The sequence below is a fragment of the Bufo bufo genome, chromosome 4 (genome assembly GCF_905171765.1).
Source record: "Bufo bufo chromosome 4, aBufBuf1.1, whole genome shotgun sequence".
Classification (NCBI taxonomy): domain Eukaryota; kingdom Metazoa; phylum Chordata; class Amphibia; order Anura; family Bufonidae; genus Bufo; species Bufo bufo.
Window position 1 is genome coordinate 503,929,699 of NC_053392.1, and position 12,159 is coordinate 503,941,857.

Sequence of the window (12,159 nt, forward strand, 5' to 3'; positions counted from 1 at the left end):
TTCTTTTTTTCTCCTTCAGCCTCCCTGCCTCCTATAGCCTCTACTCCCTTTACGCATATTTCCATCTTGGATCATTTACACAGAAATCTGTCTCACATGTGTTCTTTTCTTCAGAGCCTCAAGTCTGATGAAGAAGCAGAAATCGTCAAGGAGCCTCAGATCGAAAACTTTGAAGCACAAGGTAAAAAAGAATCTTTTTATTAAATGCACACATGAGGCAATGCAGCTGAATGAAGTTGTACTTTTTAGGATTTCTATGCCCGTGCCTAAATCAGTGCGGTGATGGCTTTAGACAGGCATATGCATGATGACTGGTCCCCAACTTGTCCCTTTCTCCAGCTGTTACGGCACTACAAGTCCCAGCACATCATGACATGGAAGAGCCACAGTCTAATAAACTTGGCATAAGAGGGTCCTGTTATAGTTGCAGGTGCTATGTGCACCATAACTATCATCAGTCTTTTTTTACCCTTTTTTTTTTTTTTTTTTTTTTTTTTTTTTTTTTTTTTTACATTTGAGTCTTCCTGAAGGACATTGCAGTTCTGGTCAGTTTTTGCAAAAAATAAAAAAATTAAAAGAAATACATGCCTTAGTACTGGACTTCAGTTTTTTTAAGCAATGTGTTGCACAATGAATGTTTGTTTGTTTTTAAATGGCAGCAACCTTTTTCTGAGGCCTATTTTGCAAAGTCAGTGTTTGGTCAGTATTTGATCAGTGATTGTTAGGCGGGTTCACACGGGCGAGATTTCCGCGTGGGTGCAATGCGTGAGGTGAACGCATTGCACCCGCACTGAATCCGGACCCATTCATTTCTATGGGGCTGTGCATATGAGCGGTGATTTTCACGCATCACTTATGCGTTGCGTGAAAATCGCAGCATGCTCTATATTGTGCGTTTATCACGCAATGTAGGCCCCATAGAAGTGAATTGGGCTGAGTGAAATTCGCAAGCAAGTGCGGATACGGTGTGATTTTCACGCATGGTTGCTAAGATGACAGTCTATTCACTGTATTATTTTCCCTTATAACATGGTTATAAGGGAAAATAATAGAATTCTTTAATACAGAATGCTTAGTAGAAGGTCAAGTGAGGGTTAAAAAAATAAATAAAATTAACTCTCCTCCTCCTCCTCTTGATCGCGTAGTTGCCAATTTCTTCTTACATCTTTAATCATGAGCTGCCAGCTAAAGGACCTGTGGTGACGTCATATCGCATGGTCCATCACCGTGGTGATGGATCATGTGATTGGACCATGTGATGAGCTCAGTGACGTCACCTCAGGTCCTTTGACAGGTCCTGAAGAAAGAACAGGAGACTGGCAGCTACGCGATCAATTGGAGGAGGTGAGTTAATTTTATTTTTATTTTTTAACCCCTTAATTGACCTTTTACTTTGCATTCTGTATTAAAGAATGCTATTATTTTCCCTTATAACCATGTTATAAGGGAAAATAATTACATCTACACACCACCTAACCCAAACCTGAACTTCAGTGAAGAAGTTTGGGTCTGGGTACCACATTCTCTGGAGGAGCCGGTACGCTTTATCTCATAGATGGACGACTAACTGACATCTATATGTGTTGATGCCATCTTGCTACTCATTGGACATTTCTTATCTCTGTGGAGACTATGCCTTTATGGAAATGTAACCTCATGGAACATCAACTTCCTTATGCTATGGTCGGCTTATTGTCCAAACGAGATTGATCTCCTCCCGCTGTCATCTAATGGCCCCCTCACAATCGATATGAATACATAACGGACACTAATATATCGCTATTGGTGATCCTCACCCAAATCGCGGATATCATTTTATCACTATTGGTACCCGATATCTTTGATATCAATTGAGCTTACTTACCGCCTGATGACCCCACATAGTAGGGGAAACGCGTTGGAGTTTTTTCTTTGTCTATCTACTTTTAGGGTGATTTCACTACATATACCTTGATGCACTGTGTACCTTGTTGATTGTTATAACACAGCACTAGGGTTGTATACAGAATCCATCAATTTACCCTATTTCTATAGGGGAGAGTATATGTATAGTATTTATTTTTCCTTCTTTATTTTCACTGCAGGCACCGGCCAAAAGTTTTGAGAATTAGATAAATATTGGAAAAGTTGCTGCTTAAGTTTTTATAATAGCAATTTGCATATACTCGAGAATGTTCTGAAGAGTGATCAGATGAATTGCATAGTCCTTCTTTGCCATGAAAATTAACTTAATCCCAAAAAAACCTTTCCACTGCATTTCATTGCTGTCATTAAAGGACCTGCTGAGATCATTTCAGTAATCGTCTTGTTAACTCAGAATGTTGACGAGCACAAGGCTGGAGATCATTATGCCAGGCTGATTGGATTAAAATGGCAGACTTGACATGTTAAAAGGAGGGTGATGCTTGAAATCATTGTTCTTCCATTGTTAACCATGGTGACCTGCAAAGAAACGCTTGCAGCCATCATTGCGTTGCATAAAAATGGCTTCACAGGCAAGGATATTGTGGCTACTAAGATTGCACCTCAATCAACAATTTATAGGATCATCAAGAACTTCAAGGAAAGAGGTTCAATTCTTGTTAGGCCTCCTGCACACGAACGTATTTTTTTGCGGTCCGCAAAAACGGGTCCCGTTTTTCCGTGATCCGTGACCGTTTTTTCGTCCGTGGGTCTTCCTTGATTTTTGGAGGATCCACGGACATGAAAAAAAAGTCGTTTTGGTGTCCGCCTGGCCGTGCGGAGCCAAACGGATCCGTCCTGAATTACAATGCAAGTCAATGGGGACGGATCCGTTTGACGTTGACACAATATGGTGCCATTTCAAACGGATCCGTTCCTATTGACTTTCAATGTAAAGTCTGGAGTCCCTTTTATACCATCGGAGTTTTCTCCAATCCGATGGTATATTTTAACTTGAAGCGTCCCCATCACCATGGGAACGCCCCTATGTTAGAATATACTGTCGGATATGAGTTAGATCGTGAAACCTCATTTCCGACAGTATATTCTAACACAGAGGCGTTCCCATGGTGATGGGGACGCTTCTAGTTAGAATATACTACAAACTGTGTACATGATTGCCCCCTGCTGCCTAGCAGTATCCGATCTCTTACAGGGAGCCGTGATCAGCACAATTAACCCCTCAAGTGCCGCACCTGAAGGGGTTAATTGTACTATCATATCCCCCTGTAAGAGATCAGGGCTGCCAGGCAGCAGGGGGCAGACCCCCCCCCCCTCCCCAGTTTGAATATCATTGGTGGCCAGTGCGCCCCCCCCCCTTCCTCCCTCTATTGTAATAAATCGTTGGTGGCACAGTGTGCGCCCCCCCCCCCCTTCCTCCCTCTATTGTAATAAATCGTTGGTGGCACAGTGTGCGCCCCCCCGCCCCCTTCCTCCCTCTATTGTAATAAATCGTTGGTGGCACAGTGTGCGCCCCCCATCGCCCCCCCCCCCCTCCCTCTATAGCATTAACAACATTGGTGGCCAGTGTGCGGCCTCCCATCTCCCCCCCCCCCCCCCCCCCCGATCATTGGTGGCAGCGGGTTACTAGCAATAGTACAATAGTAAAAGATTCATACTTACCTGGGAGCTGCGATGTTCGTGTCCGGCCGGGAGCTCCTCCTACTGGTAAGTGACAGTTCATTTAGCAATGCGCCGCACAGACCTGAGGCTGTCACTTACCAGTAGGTGGAGCTCCCGGCCGGACACGAACATCGCAGCAGCCGGTAAGTATGAATCTTCTACTATTGTACTATTGCTATGTAACCATGGCAACCAGGACTGTAGTAGCGTCCTGGTTGCCATGGTTACTGATCGGAGCCCCAGCGATTAAACTGGGACTCCGATCGGAACTCCGCTGCCACCAATGATGATGGGGGGGGGGGGGAGATGGGAGGCCGCACACTGGCCACCAATGTTGTTAATGCTATAGAGGGAGGGGGGGCGGATGGGGGGCGCACACTGTGCCACCAACGAATTATTACAATAGAGGGAGGGAGGGGGGGGCGCACACTGTGCCACCAACGAATAATTACAATAGAGGGGGGGGGGGGGCCGCACTGGCCATCAATGATATTCAAACTGGGGAGGAAGGGGGGGTCTGCCCCCTGCTGCCTGGCAGCCCTGATCTCTTACAGGGGGATATGATAGTACAATTAACCCTTTCAGGTGCCGCACCTGAAGGGGTTAATTGTGCTGATCACGGCCCCCTGTAAGAGATCGGGTGCTGCCAGCCAGCAGGGGGCAGTCTTGTACACAGTTTGTAGTGTATTCTAACTAGAAGCGTCCCCATCACAGTGGGAACGCTTCTGTGTTAGAATATACTGTCGGTTCTGAGTTTTCACGAAGTGAAAACTCAGCTTTGAAAAAGCTTTATGCAGACGGATCTTCGGATCCGTCTGTATAAAAACTAACCTACGGCCACGGATCACTGACACGGATGCCAATCTTGTGTGCATCCGTGTTCTTTCACGGACCCATTGACTTGAATGGGTCCGTGAACCGTTGGCCGTGAAAAAAATAGGACAGGTCATATTTTTTTCACGGCCATGAAACACGGATCACGGATGCGGCTGCAAAACGGTGCATTTTCCGTTTTTTCCACGGACCCATTGAAAGTCAATGGGTCCGCGAAAAAAAACGGAAAACGGCACAACGGCCACGGGTGCACACAACGGTCGTGTGCAGGAGGCCTTAAGAAGGCTTCAGGGCGTCCAAGAAAGTCCAGCAAGCGCCAGGATCGTCTCCTAAAGAGGATTCAGCTGCGGGATCGGAGTGCCACCAGTGCAGAGCTTGCTCAGGAATGGCAGCAGGCAGGTGTGAGCGCATCTGCACGCACAGTGAGGCGAAGACTTTTGGAAGATCGCCTGGTGTCAAGAAGGGCAGCAAAGAAGCCACTTCTCTCCAAAAAAAACATCAGGGACAGATTGATCTTCTGCAGAAAGTATGGTGAATGGACTGCTGAGGACTGGGGCAAAGTCATATTCTCCGATAAAGCCTCTTTCCGATTGTTTGGGGCATCTGGAAAAAGGCTTGTCCGGAGAAGAAAAGGTGAGAGCTACTGTGTCATGCCAACAGTAAAGCATCCTGAGACCATTCATGTGTGGGGTTGCTTCTCATCCAAGGGAGTGGGCTCACTCACAATTATGCCCAAAAACACAGCCATGAATAAAGAATGGTACCAAAACACCCTCCAACAGCAACTTCTTCCGACAATCCAACAACAGTTTGGTGAAGAACAATGCATTTTCCAGCACGATGGAGCACCGTGCCATAAGGCAAAAGTGATAACTAAGGCTACTTTCACACCTGTGTTAGGTGCGGATCCGTCTGGTATCTGCACAGACGGATCCGCACCTATAATGCAAACGCTTAGATCCGTTCAGAACGGATCCGTTTGCATTATCATGAACAAAAAAAAAAATATATTTTTTTTTTGTTCATGATAATGCAAACGGATCCGTTTTGACTTTACATTGAAAGTCAATGGGGGGCGGAGCCGTTTGAAAATTGAGCCATATAGTGTCATCTTCAAACGGATCCGTCCCCATTGACTTACATTGTAAGTCTGGACGGATCCGTTTGCCTCCGCACGGCCAGGCGGACACCCGAACGCTGCAAGCTGCGTTCAGGGGTCCGCCTACTGAGCGGAGGACAAACGGTGCCAAACTGATGCATTCTGAGCGGATCTGCATCCACTCAGAATGCATTAGGGCTGGACGGATCCGTTCGGGGCCACTTGTGAGAGCCTTCAAACGGAACTCGCAAGCGGAGCCCCGAACGCTAGTGTGAAAGTAGCCTAAGTGGCTCGGGGACCAAAACTTTGACATTTTGGGTCCATGGCCTGGAAACTCCCCAGATCTTAATCCCATTGAGAACTTGTGTCAATCCTCAAGAGGCGGGTGGACAAACAAAAACCCACTAATTCTGACAAACTCCAAGAAGTGATTATGAAAGAATGGGTTGCTATCAGTCAGGAATTGGCCCAGAAGTTGATTGAGAGCATGCCCAGTCGAATTGCAGAGGTCCTGAAAAAGAAGGGCCAACACTGCAAATACTGACTCTTTTCATAAATGTCATGTAATTGTCGATAAAAGCCTTTGAAACGTATAAAGTGCGTGTAATTATATTTCACTACATCACAGAAACAACTGAAACAAAGATCTAAAAGCAGTTTAGCAGCAAACTTTGTGAAAACTAATATTTGTGTCATTCTCAAAACTTTTGGCCACGACTGTATTCTAATTCCACCACTTTGCTAGGGTTGATTTTAGGACCTTTTTAGTCCAGGTTCGAGGACAGGGAGTCCCCACCATCAGGGGTCATCCCTGGGCTGAGCATTAGACTAGGGTGAGAATATAGGGACAGTTCTCCCCACCCTTCAGGATATATTTGTATAGCTGCCTGCTGTGAAATTTATCCGAGTTCAATCTCAGTGATTTTTGTTCCGTGTGTCTTATTTAATTAAAGTTTATTAATTTTCAGGGTTATAATAATTGCTGGAACTAGATTTTTGTCTACTAACCCTGATTTTAGATTGCATCTTTATTTGCTGGACTAGTATTTTTCTATATGGACTGTTACTAATGAGCGCTTCCATTGTGGAGCGCTGATTAGAACAGCCTTTAACTCTTCCCCCCCCCCACCCTTTGTGTTAAAAAAAAAGAATTTAAATAAAAAAACCTCACCTCCTCCATTCGCTCGTGCCGCTGTGAACGCTCACTGCTGACTGGATGTGCAGAACAGGACCTTCAAGACGTCATCACACTGGAGCGCAGGTCCTGTTCTGGGGGGCATTATTCATTCTGGGGCACACTAATGGGGGCATTACTATTACGGGGGATGCTATTAATTCTGGGGGGCGCTAATGGGAGCATTACTATTACTGGGGGGAACTAATGGGAGCATTACTATTACTGAGGAGCACTAATGGGGGCATTACTATTACTGGGGTGCACTAATGGGGGCATTACTATTACTGGGGTGCACTAATGGGGCAGTATTAATTGTGGGGGGCGCTAATGGGGGCATTCATTATTTGGGGCACTAATGGGGGCATTATTAATTCTGGGGGGCACTAATTGGGGGGCACTATTCTGGGGGGTGCTAATTGGGGGCATTGTTAATACTGGGGAGAGCTAATGTGTGCATTATTCATCCTAGGCGGCACTAATGGGGCATTAATATTATTGGAGCCACATTATGACAGCGACTTAACACCCTGTGTTAAGCCACACCCCCACAACTCCAACCCCTTTGGGGTGTGGCTTAACTTGGCCGGTATATTTTGTTGGTAAAGGTGGCAACTAAGGATGAGCGAATTTCAGGTTATGAAATGCGTTCACGCTTCATTTACTGGTAAAAGTTGAATTGCGTTATGGATTCCGTTACCACTGACCATAACGCAATTCTATGACTGAATGCATAACGGAATGCGTTTAGAGGCATTCCGTTATTCATTCCGTCATAATAGAAGTCTACGGGCTGCAAAACGGATCCGTCCCGTTTCCGTTATGCAGGGGAGTCTATTAAACAATTCTATATATAGTAGCTTTATATAATCATATAAAATTGACATAAAATTTAAAATAAAATGTTCACATAAAATATTAACATAAGAAACACTGAGGATATGGTTATGTGTCTTCCTTATTTTGACTCGCTAAATGAATAGTAGGCTCTAGGTCAATTCCTATAAGTGCATATAGTGCCAAGATATACAAATAATAACAATAATGTTCTATGTGATAAGTCCAGAGTAGAATATCAAGGATGGATATCCTACAATAAAGTGAGAAAATCCTGTGAAAAATAAAATATAAAAATATCCTGTAGAAGGTGACAAACAATGGTGGTTGGTGTTTCGGTGAAATCTTATAAAGACCTAGTAGCAATTCCTCAGATAAGGTATTGATGTTGTTTCTATTCAGTAGCAATTCCTCTATGCGCCGGAAGATAAAGGTTTAGGTAAAGAGTGGTCGGGTTTTGGAACTGGGGCGTCCCCCTAGTTCTTCAAACCCTCTTACCTTAACCTTAGTTGTGACTGTCCTCTTTGGGGGTGCCACTCTCATAGGCGCTGGGACTCTTAGTTCTCCCGGGTTGACACAGGATCCAACAATGCAGGAGTTACCTCTCGCCGGTCTCGGCGTTCCACGAGGTTACTTCCTTGCGTGTCACCAGTCAGGAAGTGATTTCCAAAGTTCGCGTAGTCTCGCGATGGCTTGATCCAGCTAAGTTTGCACTGGAATATTGATACAAGCTGTATGGTAATCTTCCGACAATTATTGCAATCGGATTCGGATGGGTAATTGTTACTCGCAGGAACCAGCCAGACGCGTTTCGAGGGTCCTCCCTCTTCCTCAGTGGCTATAGTGCGAGTATTACCCTTCTTCCTTATATACTGTGGTTCTCTGAAGTACCACCCAAATCCGACATCGATTTCACCTGTTCTAATTAGACTATAAGTTGTATCCTCAGTGTGTAATACTACCTAAGTGTATATATATATAGACTGCTTATCTATAGTGATTTTAATAATCTTTATTTCTAAAATACAACTTAAAAACATATGTAAAAATATAAATAAATAAAATATATAAGCTATAATTTAGAGATCCTCCAATTTAGAGATTTTTCCTTACTTTCTGGATTGGGGATATAGTCAGTTGGATTTTGTTCCCCATAGGTGTTTACCAATATATGGGAACCGTAGTATAGGCACCAAAATATCTGAAAAACCTGAAGAAATTCATAAATCGTAAAAAAATACCAAAAAATACAAAAAACGCATCGAAAACGCATCGCATATCCTAAAAACCACATATGCGTTTTCAGTGCGTTTTATATGGGAATAAATGAAAAAGGAAAAAATGAAAAATTAATTTGAAAATTAGGTTTGAACCACTGAAGATTATATATGTTGACCATTAATAAGAAAACATACCATCAATATTTGTTGTTTAATAATGAATATTCAATATACAACTAATGATGTTTTTGATAGGGAGGAAGTGTTACAATAGATGGGGAATCATGGAGATGGATGTGGGAGGAGATTCCCATATAAAACGCACTGAAAACGCATATGCGGTTTTTAGGATATGCGATGCGTTTTCGATGCGTTTTTTGTATTTTTTGGTATTTTTTGGTATTTTTTTACGATTTATGAATTTCTTCAGGTTTTTCAGATATTTTGGTGCCTATACTACGGTTCCCATATATTGGTAAACACCTATGGGGAACAAAATCCAACTGACTATATCCCCAATCCAGAAAGTAAGGAAAAATCTCTAAATTGGAGGATCTCTAAATTATAGCTTATATATTTTATTTATTTATATTTTTACATATGTTTTTAAGTTGTATTTTAGAAATAAAGATTATTAAAATCACTATAGATAAGCAGTCTATATATATACACTTAGGTAGTATTACACACTGAGGATACAACTTATAGTCTAATTAGAACAGGTGAAATCGATGTCGGATTTGGGTGGTACTTCAGAGAACCACAGTATATAAGGAAGAAGGGTAATACTCGCACTATAGCCACTGAGGAAGAGGGAGGACCCTCGAAACGCGTCTGGCTGGTTCCTGCGAGTAACAATTACCCATCCGAATCCGATTGCAATAATTGTCGGAAGATTACCATACAGCTTGTATCAATATTCCAGTGCAAACTTAGCTGGATCAAGCCATCGCGAGACTACGCGAACTTTGGAAATCACTTCCTGACTGGTGGCACGCAAGGAAGTAACCTCGTGGAACGCCGAGACCGGCGAGAGGTAACTCCTGCATTGTTGGATCCTGTGTCAACCCGGGAGAACTAAGAGTCCCAGCGCCTATGAGAGTGGCACCCCCAAAGAGGACAGTCACAACTAAGGTTAAGGTAAGAGGGTTTGAAGAACTAGGGGGACGCCCCAGTTCCAAAACCCGACCACTCTTTACCTAAACCTTTATCTTCCGGCGCATAGAGGAATTGCTACTGAATAGAAACAACATCAATACCTTATCTGAGGAATTGCTACTAGGTCTTTATAAGATTTCACCGAAACACCAACCACCATTGTTTGTCACCTTCTACAGGATATTTTTATATTTTATTTTTCACAGGATTTTCTCACTTTATTGTAGGATATCCATCCTTGATATTCTACTCTGGACTTATCACATAGAACATTATTGTTATTATTTGTATATCTTGGCACTATATGCACTTATAGGAATTGACCTAGAGCCTACTATTCATTTAGCGAGTCAAAATAAGGAAGACACATAACCATATCCTCAGTGTTTCTTATGTTAATATTTTATGTGAACATTTTATTTTAAATTTTATGTCAATTTTATATGATTATATAAAGCTACTATATATAGACCTGCCAGCTGGTGAGTGCCTGTTTTTATTTATAATTTATATATCTCTTTATGCGGGATAAATAGGTGAATCATCCAAAAAGCAGAGCACCTTAACCACAGTAACAGATACGGGTGAGCCACGATATATATATATATATATACTATTAAACAATTCACCTTTTACCACCAAACGAAGCGTGAACGAATTTCAAAATATGAAATTCGCTCATCTCTAGTGGCAACCCTAGTGATTGTGAGCCACAAACCAGTAATGGAGGCTCCAAAGAGATAAGGTATGATGGAAAGATTTGCACCTGTTCTGTGTTTTTGACCCACTCTTAGCTTTGGCTCACAATCATTGATGAAAAACTGACCTAACTCTGACTGTGTGAAAGTAGCCTAAGACCTCTTGCGCGTGACCCTATATTTCATCCCTGTGCTACCTGCATTCTTTGAGGATAGCATACTGACCCATACATTTCTAGCGGGCCACTGTTTTTAGCGGTGCAGATTTGATGCGGTTCTGCCGCAGATCTCACCCTTCCATTAAAAAGGGTGAAATCCTCAGCTAAAACCGCAGACATAATTGACAGGCCGCGGATTTGGAAATCCGCACTGCACATCACTTTCTGAACGGAAACAATCCGCAAAAGTGTACAGGAGATTTTTGTAATCTTGTACCTTTTGCTGATTCTGTACTACGGTGATGGATCATGTGATGGACCATGTGATGAGCGCAGTGACGTCACCATAAGTCCTTTGACTCCTGGTCCTCAACGAAGATGACCGAAGCCGGGCTGCGCGAACAAGGGGATGAGGTGAGTTAAATTTATATATATATAATTATATTTATATTTATATTTTATTTATTTTTAACCCCTCCATCCCTATTTTACTATGCATTCTGTATTAAGAATGCTATTATTTTTTCCTTATAACCATGTTATAAGGGAAAATAATAAAATCTACACTACACCTTCTGTGAAGAAGTCCGGGTTCGGGTCTGGGTACCAAACATGCCGATTTTTCTCACGCGCGTGCAAAACGCATAAAAACACTTTGCACTCGCGGGGAAAAATCGCGCATTTTCCTGCAACGCACCCGCATCTTTTCCCGCACGTCACCCGCAATGCCCGTGTGAACCTAGCCTAAGGCCACCTGCATACGAGTGCAGGTGAACGCATATAAGATTTCTGTGCGTTTCTGCACCAAAATCCTCAATTTCTAATTGCGGATCAGGTGCGTTAATGCCGCAGACCTTTCCCTTCATTGGAAAAGGGTGAAATCCGCAGCTAAAACCACAAACATAATTGACATGCAGATTTGGAAATCCACACAGCAGGTCAATTTCCATAAAGAAAAAATCTGCAAAGTGTACAGCGTGTGCAGGTGGCCTAAGGGTGACTGCACAAAACCGCAGTGTAGGGCCTCATGCATTTTGCAGTCCGCAAAAAATACGGATGACATTCGTGTGCATTCTGTATTTTTCAGAATGGAACAGCTGGCCCCTAATAGAACAGTACTATCCTTGTCCGTATTGCGGATAATAATAGGACATGTTCTATTTTTTTGTGGAACGGAAATTCGGACATACGGAAACGGAATGTGCACGGAGAAACTTCCGTTTTTTTGGCGGACCCATTGAAATGAATGGTTCCGCATACGGTCCGCAAAAAAAAAACTATACGAGTATGGGAAGGAAATACGTTCGTGTGCATGAGCTTTAACACAGCACCAGCAAAGTGTATTAGATTAGACGAATGTCATGTACACTTTGCTTTCTTTTCTTGCGGAAATTTA

General features: G+C 43.0%; 1 protein-coding gene across 5 annotated transcripts in view; it reads left to right on the forward strand.

Moving 5' to 3' along the window:
- NINL (ninein like) overlaps positions 1 to 12,159 on the forward strand; it is a 146,433-nt gene that overhangs the window by 63,240 nt on the left and 71,034 nt on the right. For all 5 annotated transcript variants that reach the window (XM_040429642.1, XM_040429641.1, XM_040429645.1 and 2 more), the window contains one exon: positions 115 to 181. In XM_040429642.1, the coding sequence (XP_040285576.1) occupies positions 115 to 181 (67 nt within the window). The remainder of the gene's footprint in view (positions 1 to 114; positions 182 to 12,159) is intronic.